Genomic DNA, 22,471 nt, shown 5'->3' with positions numbered 1-22,471 from the left:
ATTATAAACTATAGTCATTTTTTACTATTACAAAGACACTTGCCTTTCTCAACCATCCTCTCTCCATTCTCATTTGGAGATGACTAAAACTTTAAACACAATCTCACATGCATCATTACAGGCTTATAATTCATACACACAAATGCCAAAGCTGAAGCTTCACAGCTTACTGTCGGCATTTCTGAATATCATACTCCCAACTTTATGCACACTTGTTTTTATGGTAGTTAAACTCGACTTTCAACTACAGTTAAAATTTTGCCAAGTGCTAATCAGTAATTAAATCAATAGTAGGCAAAGTGTACTATACTTAATTTGTAGACTAATCATCATTGTATCTTCTGAAATGTTTCTTCATGAATCTTGCAATTCAGCTTTTCACCGTTACCGTACAGAATTTGCTTTTTATATTTGCTTACAATACAAAATTACTAGGCTAGGCTGAAGATACTGTTTTGTCCTAAACGCAGTAAGATTTCTAACATTTCGGGCAGTCTTTCAGAGGTGTTCTCAGGATGCTCAGTGATAAGCCATCGATATGAATTTGTCCATTGTACTCATTTCTCCAAGTACCATAAGCAGAGATCTTGGAAAATATAAGTATTTTTGGCACGTCTTACTTAATCACGCCTTTGCGAACTGACAGTTTGCTGCTGCCCAATGATGCTTTGTTTAGACACAGCACCCACACCATTAAATCATCTTTTGTTGAGCCCAGGCAACAACAACTACACATAAAACATTGGGAAAGATTCTTCCTGCCCCAAGGAACTTGCAGTCAAACAGACAATGCAGTTCTGGTGCAAAATGCTACCAGTAATGAGAAATGGAATTTTGTTACCAAGTGTTGGAAAGAATTTATGAACATACCCAAATTCTTTAATTAGTAAAGCAAATATTACAAAACTTGAAGGAAAAAGCTAAGATGGTGAAGACCTTCAAAGGAAAAAGCAAAAGTACTTCAAAAGATGGACAACATGGAAGGAAGCAGAAACAGGACGGAAGGAAAGCAGGCCAAAAGACTGAAAAAAAAGAATGAAACCAGAGAGACAGGTAAAGACATGGGGAAGTCTTTCAGAGGCAAGAAGGCTAGGTTGAGAAACTTAAATTTGACGTGGGTGGCTACAGAAAAGAAAGAATCTGTATTTTAAAAGGCACTGTAAGAGAATCACTGCAGTAGAGAGACTCTATGAATTAACCACCCAAATCAAAGTCTGCTTGTATTAACCAACAAGCCACTGGCTCAATCTGGGAGCCTTCTACAAGGAAGGTGTTCAAAGGAAAAATAAAGTAGACTGTTATTTTATTCTGTCAAAATCGCTAAGGTTGCATTTCTTGATTTGAGATAATCATTCACACACTGCAGAAGACATGAATTAGCTATTTTTAAAAAGACACAGAAAAAAGGAGGCAAATTAAATAACCAGCAAAAGCTGAAGTGTACATCATACCTTTCCACTGCTCTGTCACTCCCAGTGGCAGGGTTAGGGAAGAAGAAAGTGGATGGTGCAGTATTTCTGGCAGCTGGGTTAGCAGATGGAGTATTCATCCATGAGACCATCGACGGGCGGCTTTGACCAGGACTAAGAGGAAATATATGCAAGGCAGAATTAACAAGGCGAGTAAAATTTCTTTTCATACCAAAATGTTTGAATCTTCATAACTACATAACTAGTTAGATCCTCAAATTCAAACCCAATAATAATGTTGAGCTGATTTTGCAGACATGGCCATCATATGATTCTGCATTTCGTCCTTGAAAGTATTTCTCCTACATGCCCTACATCCTAAGCTAAGACGAATCACCTGAGATGTATGACATAACCAATAAAGAAACAAAATTCCACATTCCTTATCTAATAAAGATAGATACAATGAAACTGCATATAGCAGGCTATTATTTGAGCTGCCACTTTGCCTTTACAACTTTTGATGAATCTATTTAAAAATCTTCACAGTGCTGTACTAAGGCATGTACGACTGGGAAGATTTCAAAAGAGGCTGCAGCTATTACAACACTGGGATCATGATGCTGGCTCTGGATTGAGATCTCATTCGCATAACGACATAGATACTGCCTCAGTGGCTGCCCTCACGAACACACTGTTCAAATATGCACTAAATTAATGGCTGAACACACGTGCCACAAGAGGAGAAGAAATAGCAGCCAAAGTTAAAACTTATTCGTCATTGAAAAACATACGAAGTCCTCCCCAACATAAAGGATGTTCCTGATTTTACACCTTAAAGAACCAAAGCATTCCAGCACTGGAAGGCTTTCTTTCACTGCATGGACAAAACAACAAATAGTCCAAACATTTAATGTCAGCATATCTTTGGAACAAAGAGCTGGACTTCGAGCAGTTCCTAAGCAGAAACAGAATCAAAATCATTTGCACACAGCTTTCACGCAGGAATCATCACTCAGTAGTACAGACTTCACAATATAGCATTTATCAGTTCATCTTATTCCAAGATTAACCTCTTAGATAGCATAAATCTGCAAAGTACCACCAAAATCTAGGAATCCAGTCAAGAAGGTTTTTGTGGGGGTATAAATACACACCTAATCAAGGTGGATTGACCAAAAGCAAAAAAGGGATCAACAATCACCCCAGTCATAATTGTAAATGAATAAAAGAAAGCAGGAAACCTAACTTACATAGCTAATTTTAATCTTCTTGTGCACTGGGATATTTAATTTCTAGAAGAAAGGATCACTATTGTTGGTTTGCATAACATGGTTTACAACCAAATTCAACTTTTACAAACTGATTTTCCTAGCCAATATATCTCATAGTCATTCTAGCAATTACATAGTCAAGCAGACATTTATTTTGATTATTAATTTTTAAATTTAGTACAGTACAAAATGGTGAATGGCACATTTCTTATTTAACAACACGATAGCTTTTCCTTTGGATCTGCGTCAGGCAGCATTTGGATGAAGACTGGAAATCACAGCATATAGAAACAGCATTCTACAGTTAATTCCACTAATAAAAATGAAACATAAATGTGCTGGAATCATAACCAGAAGGGTTTATCAAAACATGCTCTGCTTTTAAAACTATCAGATTTACCAAATAAAGGAAGGAATCAAATGTAGTAAACTGAATGAAAAGCTGAATTGTGCTGACTAGAAACGTATTTCTTGCTTAACTTTGGGAAGAGGACATCTAGTCTGCTTCACCACTTCTGAATCTTCCACTACATAATTATTTCTATCTTCCAATAATTACACAGCTTTGAAGACCAGCACCTACATAATTTGGGGTTTTACTTCTACTTGAGCTTGTCCTCTTCCTCCCATTTTTATGTAATCATTGAAAAATATTCCCCAGGTAAAACAAAACCTTCCGCTGAAAGTGACTTCATTCAGAGAAGAAACACAAACAGTGAACACCAGCATTTGTATTGTTTTCTCTAAATACTGAGGATAAAAAATTTCTTCGTGGTAGCGTAAAGTTTATAAAGTTTGCTAGAAAGTAGATTATTTCTCCCTCATTCTGCACATAATGTATATGTGCAGAATTAATTTTAACTCAGTAACATAGCAGGTGAACCTTTTTCAAAAGTGAATTAAATAAAAGTATGCTACTTGCATACACTAAACTATTACAGTTAAAAGAATCCTGATATTTAAAGAAAAAACATTTTCCTTGTGCTCTTATTTATTCAATTCAAATAAATTCCAACATTAAGATTGGTGTCAGGCTCATTTCTGAAACCTGTAAAACTACAGAAAATAGAAAAATAATGTTCCAAGTATATTGCCAGAAGAGTATTAAAATGTCTCTAATGCAAACTAATCATGATTCAAGAATATTCTACCAAGTGGTCTTCTCTAGCGCATACCTCAGATGTGTGTTGTTCGGTTTTCAACAAGTGAATAATAAAATCTTCCATTTGTTAAATATTTCATTGAAACGTGCATCATATTAATCTATGTAATTTACTTGATCAGCTCTAGAACAACACACACTGCCTGTGTGCAAGACACAGGATTAATGATTTCAAAACAATACTCAGAACAGAGAAGACACAAAAGATACCCTCTGACCCAGGAAAGCAACGGTCATTCACAAGAATACTTGGAATAAATACCAGATGGTTTCTCGCTGAGTCTCAGAGAGGAAAGGAAAAGAAAAAAAAGAGGAAAGGTGTGCAAATAAAGGAACAGAAGATGAAATAAAATGTTCAGATCCACGTCCTGGCATGTTTATTTTTCAAGTTACAGAGACTCAACAAGAAGGGTAATCTATCAACTAGCAAGACTACACTGTCCTTTACCAGGCAGCATTATATAAAAGCATGTAAAAACTGGCGGGTTTTCTACAAATTCTGAGCCACTCCAACAGTTTTAGTGGAAAAACGCTCCAGACGTGCAGGTACGTGGAGCCCTGGGCTGTTCCCTCCCCCACTTTTGATGAATTCCCTTAATACATTTCAGCTGTAGCGAAAGCACTGCAGCTCAGCTCCTGAATTTGCCTGTCACTTTCAGCTCCTGGTTACCAAGCAAGAGATCATGTTCTAGGACCCAGCAGGGGGAAAATAAACATTTTTCAATGGCAATAATTTCACCATGTTAAGAAGAAGAAGAAAAAAAATATTAATAGCTTTAAATATTAAGCACATTCTAGAATTTCAGGGTTTTTTTTATTTACTGTACTTGGCTATCTCAGGAACCACTTCATTTTATTATTAAAACAGAAAGTTTTACTGAATAGGAAAAATCAGTTCCAATGTTGTGGTGTGTAAGCAACAAACTACTGGAATTTTTTTTTTTTCTTGAAAACATTCTTGTGATAGCAATGTTACCCTGCTATAAAGCTTGGCACGCCTTGTTTATCAAAGTGATGATATATTAGAAAGTATTGCATATCTTATTGCATCTCAACTTTAAGAAGGTATGTTGAAGAAATCCTTTCTCCTAAGGGCTAAAACGAAATTAATGCATTTCCTGTGGGGAGGGGAAAAAGAAAAAAAAAAAAAGCCTGACATAACCATCTCTTTGAGAAAAAATTATATTGTCTGGCATAGTGAACGTTGGGCGTAAGGAGGAGGGGGAAATGGCCTTACTGAAAATAAGCTAGAGATTTTGTACTGATATTCAGAAACAAACTCCTGAAAACAAGATTTTATTGGATGTTTATCTGGCTGGTTCCTAAGGTAACACAGCTAAAGAGCAGCCTCTTATCTTGAGAGCGAAGAAGAGATTCTGTAAAAAGAATCTGCACTGCAACTCTTGAGAAAAAAAGGGTTGTTTCATAGACGAGTTTGGCAGCCCCATGACTGTCGTATCACAGTGTCTGGCTGACAAACTCAATGAAAGTGTTCTTAAAAGGTTTCATTATAAAATGACAGAGTATATCAAAAGGTGTCGGCTATTTCTGATTCAATATGCAATCCAATACTCTCCACCACCAGACAAAGATCTTCCTGCATGTTAAAACCCCTGTGCCTTGGTGAGGCTGGGGAGCAGAAGAATTCATGGACAAAATTCTAGAAATTGTCCTAGTTGCAGCAAAGCTGGAAACAAAACAGGACAGATTTTCCTCATCCATGTTCCCTCTGAAAAGAAACTCCACCCCCAAAATTTAAACTATGTAACATGCACGCAATATTCCTGAACCTTCATTTATACAGAACACATCAGCCAGCACTGAAATAGAGGTTTTGTTAAACTTGGATTGTGAAGTCTCAGTGAAGCAGCTAACACATTAGTGAAATGATCTTTCACGCCAGTCTGGTAAATCTGAAGCTAACGTCTACAGCAGCTGTCCTAAGTTAAAGCATTTTTAAATGATAATTCAGACAAAGCAAAAATGAAGTATGTACCTCTATAAGCTTATAGCATACTACTGTTCCTTTTAGGAAAAAAGTGAGGGGGCCGTGTTCCCTGGAATCATGCAAAGAAAAGAAAAAAAGAAAAGAAAAAAGAGGAGGAGAAAAAAAAAAAGAAACTTCAGCTCATCACAGTGGTTGCATCCACATCTCACCCTGCTCTGAGCACATATCCCGCTTACACCCTGTGCTCACACAGCGGTGCTGCTGTCAAGCCCAGCTGCCTAGCCCACTGGAAGAAAAGGAGATGGCAAAGTCTATTTTGTATGAACCACATGACTAAGTTATATTATGCCTGTTTCAAAGGCACTGCAAAATGAGGGCTATTGCTCTGCTTGCATAACAAAAGGGTACAAAAAGAAGTGCCTGCTCCGCTAAACCAGCTCTCAAACTGCTGAGTCACTGAAGAGGTGGCAGCTGAAACAAAAACAAACTGCAAAATAAGCACAATGAGCAAAGAGCACTGCTACGTACCTGGACTGTGCCTTCTGCAGCTGTTAAAGCATCATCTTTTAATAAAATAAGATGATGGCATTACATATTATAAAAATTTTTCAAGACACTAAAACTGAAGTCACTCTTCATTTATGTAAAACTGCAAATTCACACCACTGCCAGAAAGTACAGAAAGAACAGAAAGAAACTATCCAATTTAAAGGAGACTATAGATGCAGTCTACTGATGTAGATGTAACAAGGCTGATGGGAATTCGTTCAGCAGTCAAACAAAATTAATAACTATCTCCAAGGCTTCTGTTATGTGCAGAACGCCACTATTTCTGCTCTCCCTTGCCATCTGATGGCTCTTTTAACATCAGTTTGCTCACCAGGAATTTGAACAGCCTGAGTTTTCACAAAGAACAGGTAGCTTCTTCCGAGCCTGATCACAAAGACCCTGAAAGCACTCAGGATGCTGCACAGCATGGCTCTCATCACCATTTTGAAAGCCTCTGCGGATATTAAAAACCCAAAAACGATGCCCATAGTGTAGCACGTATACACCATTGAGCTGGGTAACAGAATATTTTAGTGGCAGGAGAACCAATAAAGAACTGCAAAAGTAATGAAAGAAAGACTGGATTATTTCCTTGGCCACTGGTCCCTTGCACATTCCTGAAAAGCTATTTACATTGGTGCTTCTATTTCTCCTCTGGGTTTTGAGTACCTTCAGTATTTGGACTGTCAGGACTGCATCTTACATGCTCCTACAGCAGCATCCAAGGTGGGATTCAGTTTGAAAACTATGAGTCTTACTATTCTGAGCCCAGAAATGTAACTGCTTTAACAAGCCATGCACCCCCACTCATATACACACTCAGTGAAGAGGTTTGAGGGACAGGCTGCTTTCCATCCCTTCCAGTTGCAAAACCCCAAAGGCAGAAGGGAAAGAGGAGGGGACAAGGTAAACACACATCCACATCCTGCACCGTGGCTCCATCCAGAACAACCATCAGAAGTCACCATATTCCAGCTCCCTAGGAACCCAGAGACCCTGCAGTCACAGATCCCAAAAATGAACTCTCCAGCTGAGGAACAAGACATTAGTTCTCATGATCTGACTGAAGAAGAGATCATGCAGATAATGTAGCGGACTTCCAACCAAAAAGGAAGACTCTGATGCAATTCTGAAAGCCCAGCACTGTGAGGCGTGAGTCTGTAAGCTCTGTAGGTAAGTCCTGGCATAGGGCATTGTACTGTAACCACAAATAGATCTCATGACAACAATGGGCCAGTTACAGTAACAAATCTTTCCTTATCAGAAAAAGATCCTCAGAAAGATTAATTACAACACATACCGAGTCCAGAGAATACCAAGCGTTCAGCTTTTTTGGTTCATTTCGAGGTCAAGTGAAAACAGACACAAGGCAGTCCACAGTGGTTTAGGACATGACTTGTAATCTACCTTTCAATGAATCAGTCATCGCAATAAGGGAAACCTACATTAATCCATCGGAGGTGAGCTGCCATTATAGCCAGCACTGCAGAAAAGGCTGAAGACAAACCTTATATCAATAAATGGTTCTGGCCCACTGGGAAGTCAGTGAAGAGCTTGGTGAACACCATCATCCTGATTACTGAAGGTGAAGGCGAGAGAAACTAGTCCTTACTCTGAAATTCTGGAATTACTACAGGTAGCCTGAGTTTGTGAATTAAGGCAATTCAATACTCTCAAGACCAGTATTACGCACGATCTCCTTTCCCTCTACGATAATAGGAATTAGCTGCCTTATGACCTGTTCTGCTAGGATTAGAGGATATAGGCTCTACAGCTGCAGGGAAGGACCTCTTGTCAAGGCAGCGCCTCAGAAAAAAGAAAGGTTAGTGATGTGACCATGCAGCCACATAGGAGACCAGACATGGGAGCAAGAGGGTCCAATACCTAACCCAGATGTAAAAAGGTAACACTTCAGTCAGAAGCATCATAGGAGGTGCAGAAATTGGGAGGAGGAGATGGAAGTAGGACATGCCCAAGCTTTACACAGATTCAAAATGCATTGGGAACTGAGTGCGTGCAGGCCATACAACCAACACAGAGTAAGCAATATTTTGTCTGAAGAAAATCTGTTGCAGGACCTGGCACTTCAGACAGATTCAAATACAAGGTCCTATGGTTTAAGACACAATATGCTTCTACTTCTCAAGGAAAGAGGAGACATCAGTTACAATAATTACCTTTTTTGGCATAGATTAGGTTAGCTATAAATGTTAAAAAGCCCAAAACTATGCTCAAGAGTAATAATTTCTAATGCATAATAAAACAGAATTAGGAAAAAAAGTATTTTAATAGTACCTAAACAATATAAAGCAAGCTGAAGATTGAAAACAATTTTGATACAGGTAACCAAAGCCATGTAGCAAATTCTATAATCAAACCACAAGAGCCACAAAAAAAGTTCCCCTTGCCCTTTTTTAATTGAATTATATCACTTCATGTCTGATATTGCGTCTTTTGCACTATCACCTACTTCACTGCAAGAGAACATTGATGAAAAAAATTGTTGTATTTTACAGGCTCTAACTTACACTGTACCTTCACTTATTTAGATATATTTATTAGACACAGATTTATATACCTAGTTTAGCTATCACTGTATCTATATATTGTTTGCAAGTGTAAAGCCATAATATAATAGGGTGAAAGTCAAACGATGTATCACTGGCTTTCAACTGCATATAAAAGGGAAGATCGACTATTGTTCCATAGTTCAATTGCACTTTAAGAGCTATCCATAACCCCTTCTAATACACATCTCCAAAACCAAGACCATCACTATTATCAAAACAGCTTGGGGACTAGCTTAGAAAAGCCAGTCAGCTTCTTAATATTAGAAATCCCAAACTCCTCTTTGGAAACCACATATGTTGAATTATTAAAAATTTGAGGTTTTTACACCATAGGAATAAAAATCTGAGTGATTAAGGTGCATAATTTTGAGTGCCAATCAGGAAGGCAGAAAGTAATGTCAGGGTCACATCCTCCAGCAAAGAGCTATCGAGCCTCCTACAAAAAAGATGTGGCAGATTTATTTACTTTTTGGGCAAATGCAATAGGAGAACCAGAAGCTGCGTAGGACAGAGAAATTAAGCCAGAGGATGAATTTCACTACATTACATGCTTCACACTAACATTCTGTGTGTACTCTTCTACGCCGTGATGTGACGCTACAAGGTATTTCACAGAAACATTGGCATAACTCACTGTGTGGGTCAACTATGAGCTGGATAAAGGGAACTAATTAAGCTGGTTTACAGTCTTCACCAAAAAAGTGTTAGAAACAAATACTACCACCCCACAAACCAGATCCACATGCACTAACTGGGGAAGTGAGAAAAAGGATCAAATAGCAACATCAATACCTTAAACAAAAATTGCCAATTTGCAACACCAGTATAAAGCTCGCACTGTACTAAGTGCATCCTTACACAAAAGTTCAGGCTTCGTCCACTTTTAAAGCAGACACAGCACTAAGTATTCACGCAAGGAGTGTACAGCGTCTTATACGCTATGAACTCACACTCTAGCTTACTGAGCACCTGCTTTCCTTTCTAGGCAAATCCTACATAAGTAATTCCCGACTTTTTATTCTTGTTAAGCCCTGTCCTCTCCTACTGCTTTTTTTTTTTTCCTCCTCCATGAAATTCAAATTTCCTTCCTCCTCCTCCTCCAGGCTATTGGCCACAACATGTTTGTATTTTTGTCCTTCTCTTCCCCTCGCTCTTGGTTTGATAGCTCGATTTTGTATCTCAATTCGTTTTACTTCCTGAATTTCCAGCGTGGTGTTTTTCTTTACTTACCCTTCCCCTTTCTACTCTATGTTTTCCCCTCATCTGTTGTCAATGGATCCCTAGTGCTTCTGGTGACACCTTTATAAAAATACTTTTCTTTACCAACACTGCCAACTGACTGCCTGTTGCCACAGAATCTGCAGGGAGCAACAACCTGCAGCAGCTTCCAGAAGAGAAGAAATAGCAAAAATATTATTAGGAAAGGAAGAGAGAGGAAGAAAATACAAATTCATTCGCCATGAGAGATTAGCAATAACCCTTCCTCAGATCAACGAGGGTTTGAAGCAACTCTGAAGGAAGGAGCAAAGGGTGGGTTGTAGGGTCTAAACTCCCCAGGTAATTTGCAGTCATAGGGTAGAAAACAGTTTGGGGAAAACTCATGGCTATGGACAAAAGATGGTTAGAAGTTTGCTTGGTGTCCTGGTTTTGGCTGGGATAGACTTAATTTTCTTCATAGGAGCTAGTATGGGGCTATGCTTTGGATTTGTGCTGGAAACAGCATTGATAACGCAGGGATGTTTTAGTTATTGCTGAGCAGTGCTTACACAGAGCCGAGGGCTTTTCTGCTCCTCACACCACCCCACCAGCGAGCAGGCTGGAGGGGCACAAGAAGTTGGGAGGGGACACAGCTGGGACAGCTGACCCCAACTGAGCAAAGGGATATCCCACACCATATGACGTCACGCTCAGCATATAACACTTGGGGAAGGAGCAGGAAGGGGGAGACATTCGGAGTTATGCCATTTGTCTTCCCAAGCCACCATTACGCGTGATGGAGCCCTGCTTTCCTGGAGATGGCTGAACACCTGCCTGCCAGTGGGAAGTGGTGAATTAATTCCTTGTTTTGCTTTGCTTGTGTGCATGGCTTTTGCTTTACCTATTAAACTGTCTTTATCTCAACCCACCAGTCTCCTCACTTTTACCCTTCTGATTCTCTCCCCCATCCCACTGGGGGAGAGTGAGTGAGCGGCTGTGTGGTGTGTAGTTGCCAGCTGGGGTTAAACCACAACACTTGGTTAGGACTGGTTTTTTTTGTTTTAATCCAGGTCAGAATAATATTATGGGCAACTCACAAAATATATCTAATTCTGTATGGAGAGAATAAAATGTTACAATACGTGACCTACTTGTTAAACCCAAAGCACAACATGGCAAATATCACTGTATTTGTACATTCTACTTTACAAACTTTTATACTGGCAAATTTCTGAAAGAGGGAATATTGCCTATTTTCCAGTGGCTCAAATAGCAGAAGGTACAGATCAAAGAAAACTGCTAAAGAATGCCTATATGGATAACCACATTTAATCTAGAAGACACTGCTTACCTTCAGAACGCCAGCTGTGGTGGCAATCTGAATTAGAAGGAACGTGCAAGGAACTGGGTGCAGCTAACATAGAAACTCGGTTTTCTTCCCCAGAACCAACTGTGGCTTTGAGGGAAATAATGCACATTTTGAGAATGCACTGCTGATGAAACTATACCAACATCAGTCCCAAAACAGTCGGAAACATGCTCTCCTTATAGAAACGGTAACCACCTAGAGCTCTGTCAGAGCAAAGTAGACTTTGACAGCGGCTCCAGTGGAACCTAAGGAAGGTAGATGGCTGTACAATGTTATTTCTGTAGCTTAAGGGCAAGTGTGTACAGACACTTAAAGCAGAGAGGAAAAAGAAAGAATACAAATTCTTTGGTTAACATTAAACTGAGATTGCCATTGCTGCCCTGCTTTAAAGGGAAAAAACCACCCATACCAGTGGAGAGCACTACAAGGGAGGAATACTCTATCCAGCTCACTACCATAATTACCAGTTTATGTCTTGAGATTAGCTTGTGCTAAGCATCCCTGGATAGAAGGGATTTTCAAACAATACATGTTTATGACATGGTGCTCCATCAAGTATAAAAGGTAATTTGGCCATCCTGGGGTATTTGGAGTTTGAGTCCTGTGTCTACATAAACTACTCTGTAACTTCATGACTGACGGGGGAAGAAAGCTCTCTCTGTTCCACCACAGAGTGTATGTAAAAATAAAATCTATTTATTTATAGTATTTGGCTCTAGATGGAAGTGTGAAGTTAAAAATATCTTCAGAAAAAGGTTGAAAAATGTTTAGGGTGCAAAATAATCTTAGAACAGCCAATTTGGGTCTCCACTGAGAACCACCCCTGCTGTGGGCAGTAAGAGCCAACCATCACCCAACTCTCTACTCATCCCTACAGCAGTACATGACAACACAGGGCATATGTCTGATGCACACAGAGCTTTCAAAGAAAATCTAGCATCAGGCAGACACACACTTACAGACATGAAAACCAACAGCTTAGCAGGGCTTCAAAATGGCACATATGTGAAACATCACCTTCCAGTTACACCGTATGCATAGTACATCTTTAAATACTGACATGACAATTGAGCAGTCAGGGCCTTGTGAGACATTTCAAATCAGTCGTATAGCTTGCTCTCTCAGCTTCTTTCACCACTCTGGACATGCAGTCCCCTCCTAGTGCCAGCCAGGAGGTGAGGGTGTATTTGCCTTCATTTGGTGCTCCTCTCACCATGCTGAAAGCTGTAGCTCCTTTTGTTTTTAAAGGTGGGACAAGGAAAGGGCATGCCATCACAAAAAACTCTGCCAGGAAACATCATGGTGACAAAAGCTATCATTCAGGAAAAAACAAGCTTTTCCTTTCTTGAAAACAAATACCAAAAAAGTATTCTTGCTATCCATGACGTGATCTTGCTTAAAGCAAACTACTGATATAAACCAGCCTTGGAATATCTGATGTATCTTGACCCATAACACAATGTCCCTCCCCTTGGAAACAATGCAAGCAACTCTTCTGACCACAAAGCAGTCACCTTGTTGACTGTATGATTCTATAATGATCGATCTCTTACAAGTAACACCCATGTGTTATAAACATCAGCAGAAACTTGAGAAACCAGATCCTCTTGTATTTCCATCTCACCTAGACTCAGTATGGTATTTACTGTAGCTCAGTGAAGACCTGCAATACTATTTTAGAGAGGATACCGAGACTTTAAGAATTGATTTTGTTCCAATTTGGCACAAAATGCAAAACATTTTGAAATCCTGCACAAACAGAAAGGATTATTGTCCACCTAATTCTGGGATAGTCCAATTTATGACCAAAGCAGAGTTCAACAGCCAATGCTACATTTCCTGGAGCTATGAGAGCTACCACAGCTACAAAATGGCAAGTCAACCACTGCCTTTCCCTGGCCACAGGACCCCATGATGCACAATGACTGCTGAAGTCCACCAAGTACATTCTCCATTGCTACACATCTACCTCTACCATTGATACAGTGGGGCTGGTTTGGGTTTGGGGTTTTTTTTGTTGTTGTTAAGGCAAGGCCCTCTGAGTCATCCGAACTAGAAGGGGAAGAGAAGCCAATCTGGGGTGAGAAAGTAGAGGAAAGAACGTACGTACCATTCACAGACTACTCTGTCACTGTCGAGGCTTGTTACAGATGTAGCACTTAAGCAAACTTCACAGACAGGTGAGAGGAAGAAGGAAACTGCTTTTGACAAATAATCTAGGATCCACATACCGTGCACTTTTTCTTTTCCTTCCAAGCAGAACTGTTTAAGTACTGTTTCCAACTAAGCACAAAACCTCAAGCCATCAAAAAAAGTTTCCAAGACAGCAGTACGGTATAATTTTTGAGGAAAATTAACAAATGGAAAAAATGCAATGTTCCTTCAGGTTGAAGGTACCTGAAGTTCCTGAATCCTCTGGATAAAACCAACACTTCCTTCTCTTATTCTCTGAAGTGACATTATCAATGTTCTGGTAACCTTATGTTCCTTAATTAGCTATGCTTCCTTTCATAGACATTCCAGTTTTATACCATCTACAACATGTTTTCCACACATGCACCTCTTTTTGTCAAATACAACTTATTGTTAACGCTAGCTGCTACTAGTAGACAGTACAAAAGGATAAGGAAAGAGTAACTTCATTCCTCTACTGAAGAAATGACACCTATGTAAAATACCTATAAATCAGGAATTCTTTCAATACATATGAGAAAATATTGTTCTAGCTAATAAGTACTCTAATCAGCAGTTAATTATTTGTGTGTGCATATAGAAATATAAACCCATTGTATGGCTATCAATATATTCTCATGTGTTACATACGCCTACAAATATATTTTACACACTTGCTTCATCAACAGAACAGGCTACTCAGAATGCCATTACGGAACATATTTGTAACAAATCTTTTCTCCAGACATGCTCCTTCCATCTTTTTGGCACTGAAGACTGGAAAACTTTGTCTTGATATGTTAAAGTTTGTATGAATAGCAAACCAGAGAATTCAATTCAATTTCAACTTCTGATTTAAAAAACAAGTTATGTTCAGCTTTGTGTGTTATCAAACCTGAATATGTATTACAGAGTTAGGACTAACATTGTAATGTCAATTTTTGCTCAGCTGAAGTCACACTCAAAAACTGAACATCTACAGAATCTGCTGAAAGTGACAGACTGCACTTTCATTGGGAAACAGGTATTTAGTTTGTTAAGAAGAAATTAACAACGATAATGTTCTTAGACAACAGCATCTGAGCATACACTCATTACAGCGTATTTATCCAAATCCCAAATTTGGCCCTACATCTTAATGGCCCTGCATCTAAGTGTAGCTTAACACTGTCTTGAAATAAAACTAGGGTAATACATCATACAGAGAATAACTTACATATTCATTGCCTAAATAAAAAACACTTAAAATTTTGTAATATGTTACAGTAAAATACACTAGGTTTCTGCAGAAAAAGAACATTTCTTTCCTACAAACATTCAAGTAGCCTCTAAGCTCCACCACAACATATAAACACATACGTTTTTGTAGCAGAAGAAAACAAACACAATTATATGTAATTTCTGAAAATCACTCGCTTGCCACCAAACTGAAAAGGGAAATGTGTTTCATGTGCACAAACTGGTGGAAAAATCGTTACTTAACGTTCAGGTTACTTACAGATTTGTTGTCCAGCCTGCAAGATCACCACTGTCCATAATAAGGTGATTTCCATCCAGGAGCCCAGGGGGGCTACTAGAGAAGGCAGGTGTCGGAGACTGGGAAGAAAGAGAATCCATGCTCCCGGTTGGGGTGTCTTCTCTGGGAGAGCTGTGACTGTCAGCTAGAAAAGAGACCACAAGTCAGAAGGATACCAAAAGAATCTTCTCATGAGCCAAAGGAGCTACTTTGGTAACAATGTCCTGAAATATATACAAGAAGAAACCTTATTGTCCCATCTTCACAGGATATTCTGGAGGACGAGCAATCCCCCAGCATTTCCCCAAAAGGTACCATTGCACAATTTCCTCCATCATTATCAGAAGGCTATCTTCACAACACAATGTATTCCCGGTCCCCTTTTCAACATGTGTTTTATGTAGATGAAATGCTAGATTTTGGGGGGTTATTTTTAGACAAACGCATCACTTCAGATAACAAAACAGTTTAGGCCATACACATTTGTGTGTCTCTCTAAAAACACAGTCTCTAAAAACAATTTAATACACATTTGAGGAAATGATTGCTCTCAAGTACCATAAGTACAACCCTATCAAACATGAAACAATGAAATTTAAAAAGGTCAGAATAAGAAAGAGATCTCTAACAAACACGCAATACCCAAGAACGTTACTTTTATTACTCCTTTTTAACGGTGTTACTTTTAAGAGAACTCATTTTATTCTGGTCTACTATTTGTTTTCATAAGCTACTCTTGGAAAATCACTCAGGAGGCAACACCTTCAGATATGATTGCTCAAGAAAGCATTAAAGGAACACCATTCCTATTCCATGGACGGTAAGAAATTACCAATGTGTCACAGCACTCACTGCAAACCATGCTGGCACATCTAGCCAAACAGCATGTTCTTCACTGAAAAGCTAACCTTCACTCACATAGCTTTTCCCTTTTAAATTTTTATTTAAACAGCAGCTGTATATAAGTTTTAAAGGAGGTGTATGAAATGAGGACCATTGCAAACATTAAAGTGTCCAGCACAGATAAGCCCACAGTCTTGAATGGGGCCTGTGGCTCTTTTCAGAATATTAGTATTTAACGGTAACAAGGGTCATTTCCAGCCACCCTTTACAAGGCTCCTCTGCATCCTTTCCTTTCCTCCTCTGTCCATCCTATTCCCACTAGTACTGGTGAACATGGCCCACAGCTCTGCTAAATAACATCACAAAAGTCCCTCTAGAATGGATTAGATGCCGCTGACCCCACAGTCTTGGTAAAACAGTTCTGCTCCTTCAGGGCCAAAAGCTTTGCGGAAAAAATGAACCACCAAGTCCTAACACAGCATCACAATAATATGATCAAAAGCTGTTAAAATATCATGCTTGCTTGACAAGCTGTATCTCCTATATACAGTACTATAGAAGACAAAGTCCTGTACAATATTACTTTCTACTTCTAAGTGAATTGGCATCGGCACAGCAAACAACCGAGCTTAATTCTACTCCATCAAGTTAAGCAGTACTGTTGCAATGATGTCTTTATTATTTTTTCTTAATTAATTAAAAATGCAACAACAATGAAATGTGGACAATGAAAAGCCATCTTCACTGGATAAAATCCTTCTCACAACTTTATTACTGCCTCAACCAGTTCAATTCCTCCTGCTTCAAAAGCAGAAAGCTAACAAAGCACTCGCCCGCTTCCGCAGCCATCTCATCCTCACCCCCTCCTAGCAACTCTCAGAGAACAACTTCCCTGGAGAGTAAAATGACATACAACTAAAAACACTGAAATGATAAAAGTGATCATCTGGAAATTTCTCCCTAAAGCAGCTGCTAATTTAAGGATCTAAATTAGCCCATAGTACCAAAGTATGGTAAGCTCTGAGGAGGAGAACATTAACCTGGGAAAGTGAGTCACCCACACTCCAGCCCAATCCTGCTCACCTCGCACCTCCTCGCTGCATCCAGGCCACGATGCTGCCACTCACGTTTACATGACATGGCATGAGAACCGTAGGAGTGCCAGGTAAAAACTAATTAATTACATCTCATTTGCAGATGTATGTGTCACAATGATAAAGATCTGAGAGATCAGACAGTAATTTTACTTTATAAAGAAACTGAATTTCTTAAAACTAAATAGACTTAAGTCCTTTTAATTCATCACAGTTTCTTTTCAAAATAGTAGTATTAATGCAACCCAGATTATCAAACTGCGTACACTGTATTAGAAGGCCACGTTTACCTCAAGCGTTCACTTAACGTTACTAAAACAGCAATAGAAAGGAATATTAATCTGTTCTTAAATATTATGAATATGACCAACTCACCGCACCTCCCTACAGAAAGCAGACATTTTTCTGTTGAATCGTTTCTCAGAGCACATAAGAGAAAGTAAAAAATACTAAACACTTCAGTCACACACAGCAGAGTCTACACTGGAGAGTGCAGTACATAGGCAATTGCATTTGACATTACCATAAATGAAACTGTGTGTTAAATCTCTCCTCAAATTTTACTTCTTCCTTCCCTTCCTTCCTGAGCCAGTATTTTCTCATGGTCAATACTGCATTGCACTCTCAAGAATAAGATCAGGTTTTGAACACTAAAAACAAATCAGGTATTTAAACAGGAAAATGCCTGCTAAATTCTATGGGATTAAGTGAACACCCTCTAAAAACACGTTCAAAGATACTTTACATTTCTGATGTTTTCAATTATCTGCTTTTGTAGAGTAAAATACCTTTATTCAGGAAAAGGCAATTCTGTATAACTGCAAAAACAGATGACTAATGATCATCTAGCAGATTTTCATGATTAAAAACAATATATGCTCAAAACCCAATTCTTCGAACTACAGCGTCATTGCTCTAATTTCAACAGTACAAAGATTTCACCCTGTATGTTGGTGACAAAAACTTCTGCTAACTTCAGGAATTATAGCAATTCTTGTACTTGGCAGAGGCCATTGAATTGTATCTAGTTATCTCTCTATTAAGCTTAACAACCTGCTTTTGATTAATGCCCATCTCATGCTGGGCCAAACTGTATCTTCCAAAGAGTCTTTGTCTGAAGACATCAGCAGATGATAAAGGATTAATGCATGTACCTTCACTTTGTTAGGCTTTATTTTCAGGCATGACCCATGTAATATGCCTTGCTAATAATTATAGTATCTCTCATATCATTTTTTGTGCCATGAGAAGGTATTTAAACGATGTCCTTTAGAAGGAGAACACTACATCTCTTACTGTAAGGGATTTTGCAGTTTTGGAATCACGTACCTATTTTATAAACCTGTTACAATTTCCCAGAGCTCTTTCTGAAGAGTGTACATCCAATCTGAATTCATGATTTTTTGTTGTGGTCCCACAAGTGCCACCCTGAGCATTAAGTCCACCCCTTACTCTTACTCATCAATCCCCTGTTCATACATCCAAGGCTGGCACTTTTTTGCTATGGCTTTGAATTAATAGTTTATGATGAGCTGATTGCCCACTGTGACTAACAGACTTAGCAGAGTCACCGTTTTCAAGGATGCGGTCCTCCATTCTGTAGCTAAAGGCTACATTTTTCCTCTAAAATCTGTAAATTTTTTTCTCAGTACAACAAAGCTTATTTTCTTTGAATGGGTGCAGCTTAGCACACAACCACAACTCCTATGTAACTACCATTGTCATTATTTGCAATTCCTCCTAACTTTGTCCCATATATAAATATATCATCAAGGATTTGTATTTACCTTTATAAATACTGCTCTACATTAGCATTCCTCCAGTTTCTTCAAATGTCTTCAGCATGCTACAAAACGTTTTAAAAATTAACATTGCCAAGCCATACAACCCCACGACCAGAGAACTTTTTCAGGACAAGTTAGATGGTTTCATATTACTCAGAATATTCACATTACAACAGGCCTACCTTTGAAGTTTTCTGCTTGATCCTGCTGATTATAAATCCCACATCAATTTTCATAGCTAAGTTCTTTTTAACAATTCTTCAAAACTTGTAACATATATTGACTGCTAGCTATTTCCTCTTTTTTCCCCCACTGCCCTTTTCCTGTATTTTGCTTTGTGGAGCCAGTAAAGATCCTAAGCTGCTGGAGATTAAAAAGCCTTTAAAGTTTTGACATGGTTTGTTTGTTGAAGAGTGTGTTAAGGACATTGCTGGAATTGAATCAGCTTTATGGTTTTCCTTTTACCTCAGAATTCAGGGGCTCCCTAATATTGGTAGCCTAATATTTTTACTGTTTCCCTCCTTTCACTCTCCTTTACCTCCAACATTGTTCTCCAGCGAGCAGCATTGTCAGGTTTCCCAATTCTACGAAAAGGCTGACTGGCCACATTGGACTGACAGGTCCTTTCGAAGAGGAGCTCCAGAAACTTCCTATTCTTCTTTTCTACCACTTGAATTCTAATGAGGTCTTACACTATAAAATAGGGAAGGTGTGATTTCTTTTAAAACTCTTTTATATCATTCTTTGAGCATACAGTTCAGTGTTCTTGGTGCCTTCATTTTATCTCCCTAAAAATGTCAATCTCCCTCCCTTTTCTCTCCCATTACGCTCTTATCCTTGGATGCCAGAGTGCCAGAACAGATGAAGGACATGAGGGTTCTCAGTATAAAAGCAGTAAGTCTGTACGACACCTATAAATTTTTGTCAACATTCCAGGCATCAACTCTTCACCTTTTCTTTGTTATATTTGTGGGAAGCCTGTGAGTGCCTTCGGCCTTCAGCTTGGCCATCTTTCTAGAGGTGCCACCGAGCTGCTTCTACGATTCACCTCCTCATCCTACACAAATAGGCATAAGATCCAATTTTACTCTCAACAGAGTTAAAACTGGTTTCACATTCTCACCACCTTTTGCATACTATTTAAATTTTCTGATGCTCAGATCCTTTTAAACTGTCATCTAAATTATCTTCTTGTTTCACTGTTCTAATCACAACACTCATCCAAACCTTAGAGCTTTCACTGTGCCTCTGCAACAGATACCCATGCTTTGCCTTTATGGCTGTTCATATTTCAGACCAGCCCTATCTAGAAAATAAGATAGCTTAGGCTGATCCTAACCATTTACTGGTTGTGCCTAGCTGGTACTACTTACCATTCAGTTTCTAACCCCAATATCCTTCCTCCTTCCCCCCCTCCCTGCCTGATGTCAGTCCTTCTCACAACAAAAATTCCCCACAAGGTAAGAAAGTACCTATATAGACTAAGACTTAACTCATCTAGCAATTCATTTTCCCTCTCGTCTGGATGAGCCTCAGATAGTAAAGGCTCTCAGGCCCTCCATACCAGAAATCTGAACTCAGCTTCTACCTAACTGAACATGACATGCCTCCCAGTTGCCTTTTTTTCCCTCCTTTTTCCATCTGGCTAGTCTAAGAATATTTTTTGTTGGCATCCAAAGTTGAAAAAAACTTAAATACTTTGGCAGTGTCAATAATCAGATCTTTACTTTACTCCAAGAATTCTAAATAAGAAAAAACATTTGAAATAAAACCTACTAAAACCAGAGAGCTAACGCTATCAGTTACTTGCTTGAGTGACAGAGTTTTCTTCCAACTTCAGCTTAAGTAAACTAAAAGAGTTACATACTTTAATAGTAAAAGAAAGACTAATCTTTAACATCAACATTACAACCAATGTCTATAGTTCAAGGGTAGCCAGAGGATGAAAACAGTTCATGGAAGTGAATGTTTCTGGAGTAAATCAGAAATATATGATGGTTTCTATTGAGATACACAGAATGGGCAGAACAGAACTGTCATCTATGTTTTAAGTGGTCAACAGATACACAAATAGTGGCAAAGTAAGAGGATAAAAGGCATGTCTTATTCCACTTTGACAGTCACACAGGTCTAGTCATAGACAAGGGGTGATGAGGAGGATTACTGAGGAGAGTCGAGTCATCTGTTTCTGAGTAAATTAAGAAACTGTGTACTTTGTTCATCACACCACTGAAACTGATCAACAAAATTATTACTCACCTCCAGACTACAGAAATAGTGCTATTTAAACACTTAAGTTTCTAAACTAAGGTGAAATCACATAAAAGCAAGCTAATAATGATCTATTATTTGGTTAAAAATAATCATAGAGAATGCTAAAACTAAACAAGAGAGTTATTTCACTGTTCCCAAATAACGGGTACTTTGGAGGTCAGATTCCTTTAAACACTCAGAAAAATAGCTTTGTATTACCGCATTTCATTATCAAAAAGTATCCATTATCCTCATTGTGTAGCAAAACCTACACACTGCAGTACTGCCTTACTATGCAGTTAGTTCTTACATAAATCTAGACATCATAGACTCATACACCCTAAAACCAAGAGCTTTCATGGAGCAAATGGACAGCAGACAGCCCACACATCCATCAGTTTCATGATATCTTTCAAAACATATGCAGTAAGAATTAGATCTCTATGCCAGCTATTTTTTTCTCTCAGACAAAATAATTAACACAACTATTAGAGTTGACTACAGTTTTTTCCTAGATAAAGACCAACTTTGATATATTTTTCAAATGTGTGCATGTACAAGCATGTTTATCGTAGGCACAAAGTAGCTTTCCTGTAGAAAGATTGTTTTTCCCAACTCCATAATGATTCAGATATGTCAGAAAAAGGAGGAAGTTGCACTAGACAGATTTTGCCTCAGGACTGGCTGATGCAACTCAAGAACTGTAGCCAGAAAGGTGAGTGTCTGAGTTGGGGCTAGGAAAGGGAAAGAAACGTGCTAATCTGCAAGTCACTTAGCGGCAAGTGGAGTTTTGGGACCATGCCCCTGCCCTCCTCCTTTTTGGTACTTTATTTCTAAAATGCAAAGTTCAATTTTTAACAAGCATCTTTCTAGACATACACTTAACCTGTAATAGAAAGCAATTATTTCAATAAATATCTCCCTCACTGCAGGTCCTCTCTCAAAGTTCAAGAGAAATATTGCTTGGATTACTTCTTTATGTCAATAAAATCTCAGAGACACACAGAATTGTAGGTAAGCCTTTCACTGAGCAAGCTAAAACTAAAGTGGGTAAAGAATTACAATTTATTCCTCAAGCTGTGGAAAAACCAGTTCAAGACAGAGTCACGGATACAAGGTTGGGGAGTTAATTTATATCGCATAATTAAATTTTGAAACACAACAGAAATCAGATACAAGCATGGAGAGGGGTTCCTCTCTTGATTTGTGTATACTATGATAACAAGAGCAGTATCTAAACTCAAAGATTACTCATTTTTCACCAGAGCTTGCTTGGCAGGAAACCACACACAACCTCCAGCCTTACCAGGCTGGCCAGATGCCACACATTA

The 22,471-nt window shown here is 38.7% G+C and overlaps 1 protein-coding gene across 1 annotated transcript in view; it reads right to left on the bottom strand.

Moving 5' to 3' along the window:
- ARHGAP10 (Rho GTPase activating protein 10) overlaps positions 1-22,471 on the bottom strand; it is a 153,988-nt gene that overhangs the window by 10,171 nt on the left and 121,346 nt on the right. The window contains exons 20-21 of the mRNA XM_052772153.1: positions 15,149-15,311; positions 1,452-1,583 (exon numbers count right to left, since the gene is read on the bottom strand). Coding sequence (XP_052628113.1) covers positions 1,452-1,583; positions 15,149-15,311 — 295 coding nt within the window. The remainder of the gene's footprint in view (positions 1-1,451; positions 1,584-15,148; positions 15,312-22,471) is intronic.

The sequence above is a fragment of the Harpia harpyja genome, chromosome 2 (genome assembly GCF_026419915.1).
Source record: "Harpia harpyja isolate bHarHar1 chromosome 2, bHarHar1 primary haplotype, whole genome shotgun sequence".
Taxonomy (NCBI): Eukaryota; Metazoa; Chordata; class Aves; order Accipitriformes; family Accipitridae; genus Harpia; species Harpia harpyja.
Note: the sequence above shows the minus strand (reverse complement) of the source record. Positions and strands in the feature narration are given on the sequence as shown.